Source organism: Rutilus rutilus (genome assembly GCF_951802725.1).
Source record: "Rutilus rutilus genome assembly, chromosome: 11".
Lineage (NCBI taxonomy): Eukaryota > Metazoa > Chordata > Actinopteri > Cypriniformes > Leuciscidae > Rutilus > Rutilus rutilus.
The window spans coordinates 38,051,449-38,072,001 of NC_140216.1; the positions used below are offsets into that span (position 1 = coordinate 38,051,449).

The window sequence follows — 20,553 nt, forward strand, 5'->3', positions numbered from 1 at the left end:
ATCTCGGGAACCTTAAAAACAGAAAAATGTGTGTGTGTCTCATGTTTCTGCATGCTCTCTCAAGAGATCTGTGGCCGCATTGATCAGTGTGGATCACACACACACACACAGAAATGCATCATTGTGCCACCATGCGCAAGAATCCAGTGTGTTTGTGTGTATCATATATCACACACCCTGCTGAAACCGCACATGCATCAAACTCAAATGGAGTACAAAACGCATGCAAATAAAGAGGTGAATTACAAAATGATCATTTTCGATGTATAGACAGCAGATGAGTGTAAAACCACCAGCTTCATCCTTGTATCTGTGTTTTGGAGCTGCAGTAGAATTTGTTTTGTTGATGTAGAGGCATAATTTTAAAGAAATTAATACTTTTATTCAGCAAGGATGCGTTAAATTGATCCAAAATGACTATTTGTAATGTTACAAAAGATTTCAATTAAATGCTGTTCATTTGAACTTTCTATTTATCAAATAATCCTGAAAAATGTATCACAGTTTGTATAGAAATATGAAGCAGCGGCACGACATCAAATCATCATATTAGAATGATTTCTGAAGGGTCATGTGACACTGAAGACTGGAGTAATGATGTTGAAAATTCAACTTTTATCATAGGAATAAATTATATTTTACTATAGAAAACAGCTATTATGAATTGTAATAATATTTCACAATATCACTGTCTTTACTGTATATTTGATCATATAAACGAGCATTGGTGAGCAGAAGAGACTTCTTTCAAAAACATTATGAAATCTTAGCGACCCGACCGTTTAAACACTAGTGTTGTGTATGTTGTGTATTGCTAACAGTTTTCGACGTGGTTTTTAGTAATGTCTGTGATTGTGAATCCTCAGGACAGTGAGAAGAGGACGCCGCTTCACGCTGCTGCGTACCTGGGCGACGCTGAGATCATCGAGCTGCTCATCCTGTCAGGTATGAAGGGGCGTTTCCACATATAATATACCAATGCTTTTGTATCATCTGTTTTGGATAAAGAATATGCTCACTATGCAGACCTCTTGTGTATATGTTCCAAAATCTACTGACAGCCAATGCATCATTTCCAACTCCATGATGTTCAAAACTGTTTGAAAGTTTGGGGTCTGTGAGATTTCTTCGATCTCTTCTGCTCACTAAGGCTGCGTTTATTTGGTCAAAAATACAGTAAAAACTGTAATAATGTGAAATATTTTTACAATGTAAAATGTCTGATTTCTATGTGAATACAGTGCTATGCATAAGTTTAGACACCCATGCTAAAGTTGACTAAAAAGAGGAATAAAAAATCATCTTTTGGAAATTGAACTTAATGCCTTAATTCAAAAAATTAGGAAAAATCCAACCTTTAAGGACACCAATTTTCTTTGTGAATGAATAATGTATCGTAAATAAATAAATGTTCTTCCTTAAAATACAGGGTGCATAAGTTTGGACACCCCTATGTTAAATTCCCATAGAGGCAGGCAGATTTTTATTTGTAAGTATTTTTTTTATTTTTTATTTTTTGGATACTATGCATCCTGATAAAGTTCCCTTGGCCTTTGGAATTAAAATAGCCCCACATCATCACATAGCCTTCACCATACCTAGAGATTGGCATGGGGTACTTTCCATAAGATCATCTCTCAATGCAAATCAAACTAGCTTTTAGGCTAACTGAAATAAAACCATGCCAATCTCTAGGTATGGTGAAGGCTATGTGATGATGTGGGGCTATTTTAATTCCAAAGGCCAAGGGAACTTTATCAGGATGCATAGTATCCTGGATCCATGAAGTAACTGGCCTTTAAAAATAAAAATCTGCCTGCCTCTATGGGAATTTAACATAGGGGTGTCCAAACTTATGCACCCTGTATTTTAAGGAAGAACATTTATTTATTTACGATACATTATTCATTCACAAAGAAAATTGGTGTCCTTAAAGGTTGGATTTTTCCTAATTTTTTTAATTAAGGCATTAAGTTCAATTTCCAAAATATGATTTTTTATTCCTTTTTTTAGTCAACTTTAGCATGGGTGTCTAAACTTATGCATAGCACTGTATATTGTAAAGTGTAATTTATTCCTGTGATCAAAGCTGAATTTTCAGCATCATTACTCCAGTCTTCAGTGTCACATGATCCCTCAGAAATCATTCTAATATGATGATTTGCTGTCGTGCCGCTTCATATTTTTATAGAAACCATGATTCTATTTCTAATATTCTTTGATAAATATAAAGTTCAAAAGAACAGCATTTATTTGAAATAGAATCTTTGGTGACATTATAAACTTTACTGTCACTTTTGATCAATTTAATGCGCCCTTGCTGAATAAAAGAAAATAAAAAAGGAAAGAAATCGTACCTTCCCCAAACTTTTGAACGATAGTGTGTCACCAAAACATCTTTTTAATGTGTTTTCATCTCAATAAAATATATCAAGCCCTTAAACATCCTAGAAACCCTTAGCAATCACTAACATTATTCTGACTTTGTGTACTGTATATAATAGAAAATGCCTAATGTATGTGTATTATATCAGCCAGAAGCCTTTCTAGATTTTGCACCATTGAAACACTGACAAAACACATACACATCATGTGACTTCTTGAATGACTTCCAGTGTGTACGTGTGTACAGGGGAGATGTCTTCATGAATGACAGAGTAAAAGTAACAGGTGTTGCTGTATTTTAAGCAACAGATGTGATCCCAGAAGATTGTGGGAGTTTATTTGAAACAGACTTACGGGAAGCTGCATATATCCTGCTTCAACTGTGACATTAATAACTGCAACTCATTTTGCATATCCTTTCTCTCAGGGGCGAGAGTAAATGCCAAAGATAATAAATGGCTCACTCCTCTTCATCGGGCCGTGGCTTCCTGTAGCGAGGTACGACACGTCCACGGAACAACAAATAAAAACAAACAAAGGTTTTCAGGCTCGTTAATTGTCTCGTTGTGTGTTCAGGAGGCCGTCCAGGTGTTGTTGAAACACTCTGCCGACGTCAACGCGCGGGACAAAAACTGGCAGACGCCGTTGCACGTGTCCGCGGCCCACAAAGCAGTGCGCTGCGCCGAGGCTTTAGTCCCGTTGCTGAGCAACGTCAACGTGTCGGACCGCGCCGGACGGACGCCTCTGCACCACGCGACCTTCAGCGGACACCTGGAGGTCAGATGTTCACTCTCACACAGATCTACAGCTGCACAATCACAGCTGAGGTTACGAGACCCGTTTACACAAAGAATTACAGAAAAGGGGAAACGTGTTACAGACAAAAGACATATTCACACCCAGAGTGAAATAAGAAAGTCTGCTTGTTCACTTGCTTCAATGCAAAAAATACTGAAAAATAGTATCTGATCATGTAAATTTCACTCACATTAATGTATTTTTCAAATTTTACAGACTTCACTATTGTTCACTAGTTTATAAAAAAAAATTTAGGACACATTAAATTGATCAAAAGTGACATTTATAATGTTTCAAAAGATTTCTGTTTCAAATAAATGCTGTTCTTTTGAACTTTCTATTAATCTAAGAAACAAATGTCACGGTTTCCACAAAATATGAAGCAGCACGACATAATAATAATCATAAATGTTTCTTGAACAGCAAATCATCATATTAGAATGATTTCTGAAGGATCATGAAGACTGGAGTAATGATGCTGAAAATTCAGCTTTGATCACAGGAATAAATACAATTTTACAATATATTCACATACAAAAAAGCTAATTTAAATTTGAGTAATATTTCACAATGTTACTGTTTTTACTGTATTTTTGATCAAATAAACAGCCTTGGTGAGCAGAAGAGACTTTTTTTTTTAAATCATACCGACCTCAAACTTTTGAAAGCTAGTGTATATTTATATATATCAGACCATCTTAAAAGTCATGTGACCCAAGACTTGTTGACGGCCTCAGAACTAATCAATTAATTGCCACAAACTTTGCCCTTCTTTTTGCTCTTTTATATCTTCTTTCTTCACTGAGATCAACAGATTGAGGTCTGTCTAGAGTGCCGCTAGCGGACACATGACCCAAAAGCTGATATATTATTGATCAGTCAGGCAGGCTAGGGAAAAACAACCAGGGCTGTGTCTGAAACCACACCCCCATCCCCATACCTTAAATAGGGTGTTATTTGAGGGGACAGCCATTTGTAATGGTGTCCGAAACCATAGTGGACATTATCGAGTGCACTCATTCAATCCCATAATGCACTGCAATAACGAGTGTACAACCAATGCACACTCACTGGCTAGAGAATACCCATAATGCACTGTGAGGGTTGTGCTGAATGAATTCCCGCTCCTGACCAGAAGATGGCGCCCGCAGCTGAATCATCCATCCATCCATCCATCCATCCTTCCAAATGTGGCTACAGCATAATATCATACATTTTTAATTGATTACTAAATTGTTTAATTAAGGTTTGTACATGCTAGTTTCCAGAGTTCAAGATAACTCTTTTCATTATTACTGGAGCCGCCAGTTTGCTACGTGTCAAATGATTATTAAACGGCAAGCGCAAACCATGCAAAAGCGGCAGCCCGTCCGGCGCACTCAGTGTCTGAAATCACTCACTCGTTTTCATTCACTCCTTCAAGTGAACTACGTTAGGGGAGTAATGTAGTGAATGAGGCTATAGGGGGCGATTTCAAACACAGCTCAGGTCTCCAAACAAAGTCAAATAACATGAATTTAATTTATTGGAATTTTTTATTTTATTGGAACATATTGGAGCATTAAAATGCGTTTTAAGTTGTACTTCCCATCATGACTCTAGCTAAAATCATCAGATCGGACATGTGTGCATGTGAAATCTCTAGTTTCTCTGTCATTGCAGATGGTTCAGTTGCTTGTGTCCAGAGGAGCAAACATCAACGCTTTTGATAAGAAGGACAGACGCGCAGTTCACTGGGCCGCATACATGGGTGAAACACATCAACATCAGAACAAACAGAAAACATGTTTCTGTCATTGATCTGAAATCACTCACTCTCTCTCCCTCTCTGTCTCAGGTCATTTAGAGGTGATGAAGTTCCTGGTGTCTCATGGTGCTGAGCTTTGCTGTAAGGATAAGAAATCATACACTCCGCTTCACGCCGCTGCCTCCAGTGGAATGATCAACGTGGTCAAATACCTGCTGAATCTGGGTGTTGATGTAAGCAAGCCCCACCCACACGTACATACAACTCCGCCCATTGGTCGTCACGTCAACTGTGCTTGTTTTTATACAGAGAAAACAATCCTTATGTTTAGCCAAAGCTACAAATGTTCAAATACCCTACACAAGTTACTACATGCAAACACTCATAGAACTCACATTGTTATTTTCCTTAAATTATAAAAGAATTTAAAGGGTTCATGATATGAGAAATCGAATTTGCCTTGATCTTTTGACACATAAAAGATCTTTTTACCATTAAATTATCCTGCAGGTTTCATAGCTTATTTAGCATTTATTAGCAGCATCAGGAACAAGTGTTCACAAATAAACTTTTGTTGTAAGGTAAAACAGCCGACTGTATTGGATCTGACAGAAGCTGCATCACAAACCCTAATGTTATAATGCATAATGCTTTTTCTATGGATAATGTTTACAGAACACTCGCGTGCAATAGCGATTGGGCGTTGGTACTGTTTACTACGCACTGACGTTAGCCAATCATAACAGTGGGCGTTTACTGACAAGCCTTAAAGGAGCCACGCCTTAAAAACTGATCATTTCAGACAGAGGAGAATGAAGATTGAAAATAATTTTTTGTGCAAGTAACTTTATTAACTGTAGTGAACCGCAGTGAACATATTCAAATAATAAAAAATCCATGTCATAACCAATCATCTACTGTAGTGTTCAGTTGTAAAAGGATATATGTGTCATATTTTAGTCATCCAACAGAAAGCATGTATAATATAATGTAATTATACAAAATAACTACATTAAAAATATTATACTGTATTATTGACATTTAATAAACTGGAATTGTATTTACTTAATCTGCACCAAAGCATTTATTTGATCAATAACACAGTAATACTTTATTATGATGGTTTATTATTCCAGTTAAGTGTTAAATAACTATTGAACCATTAACCAAATGATCTGTCTCTGTTAGATTAACGAGCCGAACGCGTATGGAAACAGTCCTCTGCACTTGGCGTGTTTTAACGGGCAGGACGTGGTGGTGAATGAGCTGATAGAAGCGGGTGCTGAAGTGAATCAGGTGAACGAGAAGGGTTTCTCTCCGCTGCACTTCACCTCTGCCTCCCGCCAGGGGGCGCTGTGTCTGGAGCTGCTCGTGGCCAACGGGGCCAACGTCAACCACAAGGTCAGGCACTTTTCTCAACGGTTCACAGAGAACTCGTTTTTGTAGTTAAACACCACGCAGGGCAGTGGAACAGAAAAAAAAAGCATGAAATCTAGATTAGAGAGTGCAAAAGTCAAACACGTCTGTCTAGTGTGTGTTTAACAAAGAAAAAACATCCCAGTGGAATGGAAAAATGCATTCTGTGCGAACCGGCCCTTCAAAATGCAGTATCTTGCATTATTATTAATTTTTAATCTGCACCAAGGCTGCATATATTTGATAAAAAATACAGTAAAGAGATCAGTATCATCATAAAGATGAATGCAGATTAATAATGCAATAACTTGAAATGGATAAGTGGAATAGCAGAGAAGAGCAAAGCAAAACAAGAAAGTCTGGTTGTTCACATGCTTTAATGAAGTATACAGAAATCTTATCTGATAATATAAATGTCACTCATGTTAATGCACTGATATTAGCTATGTTTCCATACAAAGTTGCAAAATTGGAATATCGGATAAAACATTTGCGAATAAAGCAGAATTTCTGTCCCGTGTGTTCAAGAGAACAAAATCGTCACTTCCTGGGAAATTGGAGCAAAATATCTGTAATAAAAATGGAAGTGGCTGCAATCGGGGAGGAAACTCTCTTTTTTTAGTACATATACTGTAAATGACTTGCATCTTAGAGCGCGCAGACGAAACGCCGTAAACGCGGTCATGTTCTCCTGCGCTCGGATGCTGGTGTTTGTGAACGCAATCCTGTGAGACGCTTCTGGGATAGCCTGGAAATCCAGACCTAACTCTTAAAGATTAATGGTCTGGCGTCGACTAATGAAAATCGGCTAGCTCGAGGGGCAGCACCAAGCATGCATTTGAAAATCTCACTGCACGCAATTGGATAACACTACGACCAATCACAGCAAGTTATCACTTGGCTACCAGCGGAGCTAACTGGTAGATTAGACTCAGGGGGGCAGCGTTTCATATTATGTTGAAGCTTCCCCGGGCGCCGCCATTGGCTATCAGACCATCACCTGCTGTTAGCATCCCATTGACTCCCATTCATTTTGGCGTCACTTTGACAGCGAATATCTGAGGCGTTTAAAGACTCCATTTGTCCATTATTTATTTCTAAAGAAACACGAAAATGTATAAAAGGCTCCATTACCTTGTATCTTACGTTATGGCCCCGTAGAAGCAGTTTTTGTTAAAATAAGCTAACGATTGCGTCATACCAACGCGACTCTCTGTCGCACAGTAGAGAGATTACCGTATGGACAGGAGGAGAAGCTCGCGCGCAATCGGGGGGACATGGAGGCAAAATGGCAAAATAATGAATCAGAATACTTAGCAAAAGTTTCTCCTGCTCCTAGCTCATGGACAGCTCCTACTCACACTCTCCGTCTCTGCAAGTTTCGGAAGGGAATGATTCAGATTTCGCTTGGCACAGCTACTAGAAGACAGACGGGTTGCTCACGTCACATCTACGTCGTCAAGCTCAGTTTGAGTCTGCGCAGTACGCTCAGCCATCAGGAAGTTAGTGCCTCTAATTGACTTCACTTGTCTCCGTTGAATCCAATGGGGTCGCTGTGTCCAGTTTATATACTGTCTATGATTAGACTCTTACCGTATCCGGTCGGCAAAACAGCAAAAACGCCCTTCTTGCAAAGGAACGATTCGAGCGCCGTCTTCTGTTCCTTTTTTAGAGAAAAAGTCTAACTCGTTCATTGTAGCGGCCAAAGCCGTTTCAAACAAATGGTGTTCATCCATAGCCATCTTGCAATGTTTACTAATGACTTCAACGTCGCAGCGCTGTCGTCATCTCGCCTCTGGCCCGCCTATATCAGATAACCCGCTGTGATTGGTGCAGCTCAGATCGAGGGGCATATTTAATGAGCATCATTACTAGACACCAGAGTAACTCGCTGAGCAAATTCAACTTGTGCTCTCGCGAGAATTCTGGATTACCAGGGTACTTCTGGGAGGGAATTATACAAAATCATTCTGATGACAGACAGACTGGCTTAGGCATTTCAGAATGACCATGTGCGATACGATTGGTCCACTGGTTATTCCAGTTATCCAATCACATCCTCTGTTCAGGTAAAGTCACAGAGTCTTCTGTTGCGCAGGAGTTTATTCTGTAAATGTGTTCCCATCGTTCCAAAGTATCCGCCTCAATTAAGCGCATGTGTTTTATGCATTTATGCATATCTTGGCATTTCCATCCAGCCATTTTTTTTATGCGATATCCCATAATTCGCATATTATCGCATGATGCAATCCAAAACCACTTGTGGAAATGCTTCTATTTTGCATATTTCTGATGCATTTTCTAACTACTACACCATTCTAAAGTGTGGGGGTGAGTAAGATTGTTTTTTTTTTAAAGAAATTAATACTTTTATAATACTTAAATAACTTATTTTCCAGAGTAAAGATGGTAAAACTCCTCTCCACATGGCGGCCATTCACGGGCGATACTCCAGATCACAGGCCATCATTCAGAACGGTGAGTGTGTTGTTATTCTGCCGTTTCTTGTGTGTCTTCCTCTCCAGTTTCTTCTCATCCTCTTGTTTTGTGGTTCGTAGGCTCAGAGATCGACTGCGAGGATGAGAACGGAAACTCTCCGCTTCATATAGCGGCTCGATACGGTCACGAGCTGCTCGTCAACACGCTCATAACCAACGGTGCGGATACGGCAAAGTGAGTGACAGGACGTGTGTGTACACAGTTAAGGCCTGATTTATGAGCAGATGCTGATCATGTGACTGTGACTCCGCCCCTGTAGGCGGGGCATCCACGGCATGTTCCCGCTTCATCTGGCGGCGCTGAGTGGATTTTCAGACTGTTGCCGGAAACTGCTCTCCTCAGGTGAAACACATTTATCATTAGCAGGGTTTGAAATTAACACCCGCCAACCCGCCAAATGCAGGTAAAAATCCACTGTGGCGGGTAACGCTGTCAAATCACGAGCCAATTTGGCGTGTTATTATATTTACTCACTTTGCTGGGAAGTTCGTGTAAGCCAAATCTGCACAGATTTAGTGCAAATACTCAACTCGTGAGTCATGATAAATTAAATAGAGCGTATTACACAGAATCTGTGCATATCTGGGTTACTTGAACATGCCTGTCACTATCTATCTATCTATCTATCTATCTATCTATCTATCTATCTACATATATCTATCTATCTATTTATCTATCTACACACATATATATATATATATATCTACACATATCTATCTATCTATCTACACATATCTATGTATCTATCTACACATATCTATCTATCTACACACATCTATCTATCTATCTACACACATATATCTATCTATCTATCCACACATCTATCTATCTACACACATATATCTATCTATCTACACACATCTATCTATCTATCTACACACATATATCTATCTATCTATCTACACATCTATCTATCTACACACATATATCTATCTATCTACACACATATATCTATCTATCTACACACACATATCTATCTATCTATCTACACACATATCTATCTATCTATCTATCTATCTATCTACACACACATATCTATCTATCTATCTACACACATATCTATCTATCCTATCTACACACATATCTATCTATCTATCTACACACATATATCTATCTATCTATCTACACACACATATCTATCTACACACATATCTATCTATCTATCTATCTATATACACACACATATCTATCTATCTATATACACACACATATCTATATATTTAATATATAGACAATATATACATATTTAATATATAGACAATATATTTAATATATACATACATATAAATAAAAAATGTAGTAGCCAAATTGGCCGGTGGGTAAAAGTTAATTTTAAACCCTGATCATAAAGGGTAATGTTTATCCATGCCTTTCATACTCAGGAATCAATTTTAGAGCTGCTATTGTAAACACATTTTTCCCTCTCTCAGGGAAGTGCATTTGAGTTCTGCTCTTGATTAATGGTTATCTGCTTCAGGTTTTGACGTCGATACGCCAGATGACTTTGGCAGGACGTGTTTGCATGCGGCTGCTGCAGGAGGGTGAGTCTTCTCTCTGATTGGCTCATCGGCTCCCCCTGTGGCCTGGATGCTTTATGGTCCCGTCTCTCCTTCTTTTCTCCAGGAATCTGGAGTGTTTAAATCTGTTGCTCAACACAGGTGCAGACTTTAACAGGAAAGACAGATTTGGGAGGTGAGTTACATTAGATGATCAAAAGGGTTTTTTTGTGTGTGTGTGTGTGTGTGTGTTTCTGAAAGAAGCTGCAAAAAAAAAATATAGTAATATTGTGAAATTTTCTATTTGAATATATATATTTTAAATGTACTTTATTCCTGTGATCAAAGCTGAATTTTCAGCATCATTTCATTTCTCCAGTCTTCAGTGTCAAATGATCCTTCAGAAATCATTCTAAAATATTGAATTTCCTGCTTGATATTTTAGTATATAGTATTGGGTTCAGATATGACCCAGGCATGTTGTAGACAGTCTGCACACTTACAGTCAGCTGGTTTTATTACAGCAGCCTGGGATGTACTGTATATTCTCCTCCAGATTCCCATCACAGTGAATCCTGCAGGAGGAATGTGTTTATCATGTATGATTTATCTCTCTCTCAGGACGGCGCTGCATTACGCTGCTGCTAACTGTAACTATCAGTGTCTGTTTGCTCTGGTGGGCTCCGGGGCCAGTGTGAACGAGCGGGACGTCCGAGGCTGCAGCTCAATACATTACACAGCTGCGACCGACTCCGACGGCAGGTGACCAACACACACACACACACACACACACACACACTGGAAACGGAAGGTCGAGTCAAGCGCACTGCATTGTGGGATACGGAGACACATTAAGGAATGTGCTCTAGTTGCACATACTGTATCCGCAAATGTTATAGGTCATCCATTCCGGGTATTACAGGCACAAAATGTGTTTGCTGTGCACAGATATCTCACAAATATGAGCTAATGTGCCATAGAGTGCATTGTGCACACACGCTTTTTCAGCTACGTTTGTTTTGGAAGTATTTTTTGCATAAATCTTTAGCACAGAGATTAAAACAAAAAAAAAGTCTTTGTTAAAGCGTTATAAGCCATGAATCAAGCCAAAACACTATGAGGAGAATCACAACATTACAAACTTTGATTCGAAGCAAAATAGCATTTGAAAATGGACAAAACTGTGTACTTCATACTTTAGTGAGGGGACGAACTACAATCCCATGAAGCGTATGACATAATCAAATTAAAAACAATGGTGATTTATATGAAACTATTCATTTAAAGTTGTTGATTATTCCTTCAGGAACATATTTTAAATTTATTGCAAAATCAGCATATATACAGTATGTGTATATATTAGTATTTTGAGGAGTGTATGGCGTTCCCTGAAAGGTCCTTTTTTACATTCATTGAAGGTTTTAAAAAAGTCTTTGTTAAAGAGGCATAAGCCATGAACCAAGCCAACCAGCCAAAGGTTACAAGACTGCGTTGTAAACACACTATGGAGAAAATGAATGGAGTTCTTACTTCTGGAACGCAACTGTTGAACTCTTGGCTCAATTTGCTCACCGCGACTCTGATTGGTGGAATTGTCTATACAGCATCATGGGTAATGTAGTTGTTCCGCTGTTAAAATAAAATAATGTGAAATAAAGAACGCATACCATCGTTTAACTACCTCAGAGCTCACAGTAAGTCTGTCTTTAAAAATGTATCATTAAAATCTAAATCAAAATATCATTAAAATCTATTTCTCTATGGAGAAAATGAATGGAGTTTTACTTCCGTCTGTTGCACTCAGTGAATGTTTGAGCTGATCTCTCTCTCTCTCTCTCTCTCTCTCTCTCTCTCTCTCTCTCTCTCTCTCTCTCTCTCTCTCTCTCTCTCTGTGTCTGTCTGTCTATCAGGTGTCTGGAGTATCTGTTGAGGAATGATGCGAATCCAGGTCTCAGGGATAAAGACGGATACAGCGCTGTTCACTACGCTTCAGTGTACGGTCACCGAGTGTGTCTGGAACTGGTTAGTTCATCATTTAAACACAGTGAGCTTAAACACTCCTCAACACCGCTCTGTTTTCAGGGTTAATCTCTGTGTTTTGTTTTGTAGATCGCCAACGAAACACCATTAGATGTGGTGAGTATCTGTACTTCTGTGTGGATTGAGCTAAACGACACACGATCTGGCCAGTGCTGCCCTCTAATGGCCACATAAAGTTCAGAAGTAACCCTGTGTACTGTATTGAATGTTTCTGTTCTTATCATGTGTGATTCATCAGTGCATGAAGAAAAACATTTTGTATTCTTTCATAATCTATCAAAATGTAACACCTTTCTCCTGCAAAACCATTTTCTGTTGACATAAACAAGCAAAGACTGGATATAAATACTATTAATGAATAATAATAGTAATTAATAACTATAGCCTAACATTTCATGGTCCAATATCATTCTGATGAATAAAATAAAATAAATTCTCTCTCTAAATTGCATGCATTCTGAATGGCATTTCATGTCCTCAAGTATATACAAAAAATCATAATTTTTCACCTTATTCCTTTGTTTAGCTGTTTTAAATGGTGTAATTTCATAAAGCCATGAATGCATGTATATTTTCAGCTGATGAACACGTCTGCATCAAGTCTCTTAAACGACACAGACGTCCAGCCTCCCGTCAGCCCTTTACACTTAGCGGTGAGTTACAGATCACCAAATCTATATATAAATATTATTATTTTATTTATTTTTTTGCCTCAGTTAGGTGGTGTTCTCTTGGCAGGAAGTTCAATAAATAAAAGGCAATAAATATTATTAATAATAACCAAAATAAACAACTATTCAACCAAATAACATTGTTCATTAGTCTAAGTGTAGGTTTGATTGTCAACTATAACATGCAAGTCAAAAGTCTGCTTTAGTGCATTAAAACGTCTTGTGTGTGTGTGTGTGTGTGTGTGTGTGTGTGTGTGTGTGTGTGTGTGTGTGTGTGTGTGTGTGTGTGTGTGTGTGTGTGTGTGTGTGTGTGTGTGTGTGTGTGTTTTGGCAGGCATATCACGGTCACCACCATGCTCTTGAGGTTCTGGTCCAGTCTCTGTTGGATCTGGACGTGAGGACGCCTCAGGGTCACACAGCTCTGAGTCTGGCTGCGTTTAAGGGTCACGTGGAGTGTGTGGATATTCTGATCAATCAGGGCGCGTCAATGCTGCTGAAGGACTACACACACAAGAGAAGCGCCTTACACTCTGCAGGTCAACATCAACAACACACACACACACACACACACACACACACACACACACACACACACACACGTGTTTTGCTATACTTATGAGGACCATGACCCAATAGCATGTTGTGAGGACCCCCCTTTCTGCTGACACTAAGAGAATGAAAAAAATAGTTTTCCGATATATTGTAAACTGTGACTTATTCCTGTGATTAAATCTGTATTTTCAGCATCATTACTCCAGTCTTCAGTGTCACATGATCCTTCAGAAATCATTCTAATATGATGATTTGCTGCTCAAGAAACATTTCTGATTGTTATCAGTATTCAAAACAGTCGTGCTGCTTCATATTTTTATAGAAACTGTGATACATTTTATTTTCAGGATGAATAGAAAGTTCAAAAGAACAGCATTGACTGAGACTGATGGTACATGAGCTGATGTGTCAGGTCAGATTGTGTGTGTTATTTTATTGTGTGTGTTTGATTTGGTCCATCTGCAGCCATGAACGGTCACTCTGAGTGTCTGCGTCTGCTCATCCATAACTCCGACCAGCAAACAGCCATCAATATACGTGACGGAAAGGGACAGTGAGTGTCAGAGCTTCTGTATCTCCGCTATATGCTTGAATGCTGTCAGTCTGATGAATAGGTTAATTGTGTGTTGTTGTTGTTGTCAGGACTCCTCTGATGTTGGCGGTTCTGGGCGGACACACAGACTGTGTGTATCTTCTGTTGAGTAAAGGAGCCCTTGTGGAGGCCAGAGATAAATCTGGCAGGACGGCCCTCCACCGCGGGGTCAGTCACACACACACAAACACCAATGTCTCAATGGAGAGAAATGCCTTCATCTGCCATCATATTCATTTGAGCCCAGAATATTACGAAAGAAAGCTGATTTGTGTCTAGGGTGTCACTTAATTAAAGATAGCTTGTTGTAATAGCTCTCCCGCGGTGTTTATGACGATCTGTCTAAACGAAGAGCTTCTCTCCTCTTGACTGTGTGTCGCAGGCAGTGATGGGTCACGAGGCGTGTGTGGAGGCGCTGCTGCAGCACGGCTCCAGTTTCGTGGTTCAGGACGGCAGGGGGCGCTCTCCTCTACACCTGGCGGCTGCTTCCGGTCACGTCGGGGTTCTGAGGGCCCTTCTCAAGATCCAGAAGACCGTCCTCGTCCTCAAGGACAACTGTGGTTTCACACCGCTGCACTGGGCCTGTTATAACGGTAAACATGCCACCATCCAATCACACTGATGCATTAAAGGATTCACTTCAGAATTCAAATTTCCTGATAATTTACTCTCCCCCACGTCATCCAAGATGTCCATGTCTTTCTTTCTTCAGTCGTAAAGAAATGAAGGTGTTTGAGGAAAACATTCCTGGATTTTTCTCCATGTAGTGACTTCAATGGGCTCTACACGATCCCAGCCGAGGAATAAGAGTCTTATCTAGCCAAAACAAAAACATTTATATACTTTTTAACCACAAATGCTTGTCTTGCACTAGCTTTGCGATGCACCACGCATTACGTAATCACATTGAAAGGTCTCGCGTGACGTAGGCAGAAGTCCAGACCTAGTGTTTACAAAGCGAATGTGCAAAGACTGAGTCAAACTCTTTACAAAACATTTTTTTAAATAAATGGTAAAACAATGATGTCAGACGATTTTGAAGTTGTAGGAGAGAATGAGATGTTTTCACCTTACCGTATACCTTTTTGAACCGGAACATGCGAGACCTTTCAACGTGATTACGTAATGTGTGGCGCATCACAGCTAGTGCAAGACGAGCATTTGTGGTTAAAAAGTATATAAATGTTTTTTTTTGGAAAATGATGGCTAAATAAGACTCTTATTCCTCGTCTGGGATCGTGTAGAGACTTTAAAGCTGCATTGAAACTGCAATTTGGGCCCCATTGAGATCCACTATATGGAGAAAAATCCTGGAATGTTTCTCAAAAATCCTTCATTTCTTCACGACTGAAGAAAGAAAGACATGAACATCTTGGATGTAGCCTGGAAATCCAGACCTAACTCTGAAAGATTAATGGTCTGGAATCGATTAATGAAAATCGGCCAGCTCGAGGGGCGGCACCAAGCATGCATTTGAAAATCTCACTGCACGCAATTGACCTATGGCTAAGCCACGCCCCCAAATGCGATGAGCCAATCACAGTGCGCATAGCTAACCCAATACACTCGGACATTCCCTGCTTCCACGTCCATTGAAATGCATTGCAGTTAGTCAGTTTTCATTCGTTTTTATATGTTTTTTCTTGTCATTTTAAGTTTAAAATGGTCAAACGGTGTGCATGGGGTACATGCAACTCTGACACTAGGTATCCTGAGAGGCTGGGCGACGGTGTGTATTTTTTACCCTTTCCCAAGCCACATCTCAACCGAGATAAGTGTCTAATCTGGATTAAGTTATGCGGTAACTTAGACCACAACACTAACTAAACGTGGATAAATTAAACAAGGATGTCTACATCTGTTCTAAGGTAAGTCAACAACGTATTTGAACGGTATCTTTAACGTAACGTTAGCTAACGTTAGCCTAGCTTCTAGCTGAACAAAAGTATGTTTTTATGTTTCCACTGTTCGATCGCGCCCGCGCCTCTCTCTCTCTCTCTGACACACACACACACACACATTTCAGCATTGCAATCTTGACATCGCAGCCTGTTCATTATGCTGCATTCACACCAAACGCGAATAGAGCGTCAAATTCGCGCTTATCGCGTCTAGTTCGACGCTTGAACATTTTGAATCCATTAGCGCTTCCAAATCGAATAGGACGCGCGTATAAAGCGAGCGTTTAAAGCGAAACAGCACCAAACTATAACGTTTACACTGTGACCTGTAAATCTTTGACTGGAGCTGAAGCTTTTCATCGACCTTCTCAACAATAAAATTATTAATATAACCCTCCAATGCATAGTTAAGGCTCTTTTGGTAACTTCAAGATGATATATAATCTTTCTGTCTCCAAAAATCATCAATTGCCTCCTGTGAAATGTCTCCTACTGTGACAGCTGCCATAGCGCCTGTTACCGAATGTTGACTGTTTGTCCGAGTGAGTGGAGGGGGTGTGGCTTAGCCATAGGTCAATTGGATTACACTACGACCAATCACAGCAATACACGGGGTGACGTATCCAGAGCCCCATACGCTTAGCTACCAGCGGGGCTAACTGGTGGATTAGACTCTTGCCGTATCCGGTCAGCAAAAACTCCTTCTTGCAAAGGAACGATTCGAGCGGCGTCTTCTGTCGTCATCTCTTTTAGAGAAAAAGCCAAGTCTAACTCGTTCATTGTAGCGGCCAAAGCCGTTTCAAACAACTGGTGTTCATCCATAGCCACCTTGCAATGTTTACTAATGACTTCGACGTCACAGCGCTGTCGTCATCTCGCCTCTGGCCCGCCTATATCAGATAACCCGATGTGATTGGTGCAGCTCAGATCGAGGGGCATATTTAATGAGCATCATTACTAGACACCAGAGTAACTCGCTGAGCAAATTCAAACTTGTGCTCTCGAGAGAACTCTGGATTACCAGGGTATCTTGGATGACGTGGGGGTGAGTAAATTATCAGGACATTTTAATTGTGAAGTGAACTACTCCTCTAAATTGATCAAAAGTGACAGTAAAGACATTTATAATGTTACAAAAGATTCCATTTCAAATAAATGCTGTTCTTCTGAACTTTCTGTTCATCAAAGAATCGTGTTGTGTCGTTCTCAGGTCACGACGCGTGTGTGGAGATGCTCTTAGAGCAGGAGGTGTTTCGGCAGCCGGAGGGAAACTCCTTCAGTCCGCTGCACTGCGCTGTGTAAGAAACACTCACATGATCTGCTTCCTCCTGGATGAAGAAGCGCATCTGAAAGCATCACATCTCTCTCTCTCTGTGTGTTTCAGTATTAATGATAATGAATCTGCAGCTGAGATGCTGATTGAGACTTTAGGTCCAGCGATCGTGAACGCCACAGACTCACAGTCCAGGTAAGAACAGGCTTTCTATAGGATCAGCACTGCTTTATATTCTTTAGCTGACGTGTTTTGTGTGTCCCGTAGGACGCCGCTGCACGCCGCCGCTTACACTGATCACGTGGAGTGTTTGCAGCTTCTGCTGGGTCACAACGCTCAGGTCAACTCCATCGACATGCTGGGAAGAACACCACTCATGATGGCGGCCGAGAACGGGCAAACAAACGCCGTAGGTGAGACGCCAAATATAGTATTTTTCTTCAGTTAGAAAGAGTTCAGAGATCAAACAGCAGATCAGTATAAGTAACTAAATGTTTAAAATAAAGTAAAACATTTTTTGTTTAAATACACTACCATTCAAATGTTTGGACATTTTTAACATTTCCTGTGAATTTTCAGCATCATTATTTCAGTCTTTAGTGTCACATGATCCTTCAGCAATCAGTCTAATATGATGATTTTCTGATTAAGAAACATTTCTGATTATTATCAATGTTAAAAAAAAGTTTGTTCAGGATTCTTTGATGAATAGAAAGTTCAAAAGAACAGTTATTTGAAATATAAATGTTTTGTATAATTATAAATGTATTTACAGTCTATTTTGATCAATTTAATGCGTCCTTGCTGAATAAAATAATTATTTTTTTCAAATAAAATAAAAATCGTTCTAACCCCAAACATTGAAACACTCTTTTCACAGACGCATGTTCTATTTATTAACTGTCAAATGCAATAGAAATGTAACAATTAGTTACTTGTACTTGTAATAATGTGAAGTTACTTTTGTAAACAACATTCCCCAACACTGCCAAACAGTGCTATATATATATATATATATATATTCATTTTATATTATATTATATAGTTAGTTTAGTTATTTTAGTATTATTATTATACCACTATACCAGTATTTGTTAATATTTTGAATTAGCTTTTATATGTTTTTGGTTTTCATTTTAGTCTGTTTTAATAACAGTTTTGTCATTTTTGTTAGTTTGTTTTTATTTATTTCTATTTATCTTTTATTTGCATTTTAGTTGCATTGCAGTCTTTTGAATTTCATTAGTTGCCAAGGCTTTTCATCGATTGATGTTGTTGAGTTGTGGATCTAGAGGGCGATAGAGTTTCAGAAGTGTTGTTATTCAGGAAGCGGCTGTAAACATGTCGACACACTGCTCGAGGTCGGTCTGAACGCTGCTGGATGTGTTGATGCTGATATGATTGTGACGAGTGTGTTGTTTCTGCAGAGGTGCTGGTGAGCAGCGCAAAAGCAGACTTCACATTACAGGACGCGCACAGAAACACAGCAATGCATCTGGCCTGCAGTAAGGTACAAACTCAGTGATGAATACTGACTTTACATGAGTCCAGCATCTAATATCAGCTTACTAAGACATATTATTGGCAGATATAGAAAAACTGCTGACTTATATAAATTGTAAAGATCTCATAGATTTACACTGCAAACTATCAGAATTTCATCTTGGTTTTGACTATATATATATATATATATATATATATATATATATATATATATATATATATATATATATATATATATATATATATATATTAGGGCTGTCAATCGATTAATCACATGATTGTCATGAGTTAACTCGTGATTAATCGCACATTTTTTTATTTGTTCTAAATGTACCTTAAATTAATACTTTTCAAGTTTGTAATACTCTAATCAACGTGGGCATGGATAAATATGGATGCTTTATGCAAATGTATTTTATTATTGAAACCATAGTCAACATAGAGCATGAAGACGAGACGTTTCAAAGGTCATAGATGTTTTTCAAAGAACTTGTTCATGTCTATTAGACACATGTAGAAAGAACAAATAAATACCAGGTTCCCATTACTTCTCTTTCTTTGCACTGAGCAATTAACACAAACATGTTTAGATTTTTGCATGACAGGGCAGCTCTTCTGAAAATGCTAAATGTACATTTATTATTAGGCTACATTATAGTTTGTCTCTCTCTGTGCCCATTTTGATGAAGCTAAATTCTCAATAAAACGGTTTTCATTGGTATATTTTACTGTTTCTGTTGTCAAACAACGGAATGAATATGAAATGGTGACTGAAACGCGACCCATTAAGACATAACCAGCTCTCCCTTCCAAGATGCACAATAATCCTAATAATCGAGCCGTCGTCTGATGAAATCAAATACACATAAGATAAACACAATATCTGTTTTGCGATTTCGGCTATACTTGCATGTAAAATTAGAGAAGCAACATCATATCTGTGTTTAACTGAATTAAAGCGCTGCTCCTCTCTCCAGCGCGAGACGCAGAGAGAGAGCGAGAGAGAGAGAGGCGCGCGCGCGTGCTGGGAGAGCAGTACCGGCGGTACCGGTAGATTCTCAGAAACTAAATAAGGTTTGGGCGCTTTGTTGAAGGGAAAAAATCGCTAAATGGGTCTGCAATGTCGCTAAGTTGGCAACACTGTGTATCTCCATTTCTCCAACTAGGTTTTGGGCCACGGGTCAAACAGAAAATACGCGCTGCGTTAATCGAGCGTTAAAAAAAATAGTGCCGTTAATATGATTTTGCGTTAACGCGTTATTAACGCGCTAACTTTGACAGCCCTAATATATATATATATACAGTGAGGAAAATAAGTATTTGAACACCCTGCTATTTTGCAAGTTCTCCCACTTGGAAATCATGGAGGCGTCTGAAATTGTCATCGTAGGTGCATGTCCACTGTGAGAGACATAATCTAAAAAAAAAAATCCAGAAATCACAATATATGATTTTTTAACTATTTATTTGTATGATACTGCTGCAAATAAGTATTTGAACACCTGTCTATCAGCTAGAATTCTGACCCTCAAAGACCTGTTAGTCTGCCTTTAAAATGTCCACCTCCACTCCATTTATTATCCTAAATTAGATGCACCTGTTTGAGGTCGTTAGCTGCATAAAGACACCTGTCCACCCCATACAATCAGTAAGAATCCAACTACTAACATGGCCAAGACC

At 39.1% G+C, this 20,553-nt stretch overlaps 1 protein-coding gene across 2 annotated transcripts in view; it reads left to right on the forward strand.

Annotated features, from left to right (window-relative positions):
- Nucleotides 1-20,553, forward strand: part of ankrd28a (ankyrin repeat domain 28a) — a 35,121-nt gene that overhangs the window by 9,136 nt on the left and 5,432 nt on the right. For both annotated transcript variants that reach the window (XM_084423236.1, XM_084423235.1), the window contains exons 3-25: nt 867-945; nt 2,813-2,883; nt 2,962-3,162; nt 4,846-4,933; nt 5,021-5,163; nt 6,119-6,331; nt 8,746-8,824; nt 8,905-9,019; nt 9,105-9,187; nt 10,323-10,386; nt 10,469-10,537; nt 10,963-11,103; nt 12,252-12,363; nt 12,451-12,477; nt 12,960-13,034; nt 13,387-13,588; nt 14,070-14,157; nt 14,247-14,364; nt 14,579-14,789; nt 17,308-17,395; nt 17,482-17,565; nt 17,638-17,783; nt 18,798-18,880. In XM_084423236.1, coding sequence (XP_084279362.1) covers nt 867-945; nt 2,813-2,883; nt 2,962-3,162; nt 4,846-4,933; nt 5,021-5,163; nt 6,119-6,331; nt 8,746-8,824; nt 8,905-9,019; nt 9,105-9,187; nt 10,323-10,386; nt 10,469-10,537; nt 10,963-11,103; nt 12,252-12,363; nt 12,451-12,477; nt 12,960-13,034; nt 13,387-13,588; nt 14,070-14,157; nt 14,247-14,364; nt 14,579-14,789; nt 17,308-17,395; nt 17,482-17,565; nt 17,638-17,783; nt 18,798-18,880 — 2,580 coding nt within the window. The remainder of the gene's footprint in view (nt 1-866; nt 946-2,812; nt 2,884-2,961; nt 3,163-4,845; nt 4,934-5,020; nt 5,164-6,118; nt 6,332-8,745; nt 8,825-8,904; nt 9,020-9,104; nt 9,188-10,322; nt 10,387-10,468; nt 10,538-10,962; nt 11,104-12,251; nt 12,364-12,450; nt 12,478-12,959; nt 13,035-13,386; nt 13,589-14,069; nt 14,158-14,246; nt 14,365-14,578; nt 14,790-17,307; nt 17,396-17,481; nt 17,566-17,637; nt 17,784-18,797; nt 18,881-20,553) is intronic.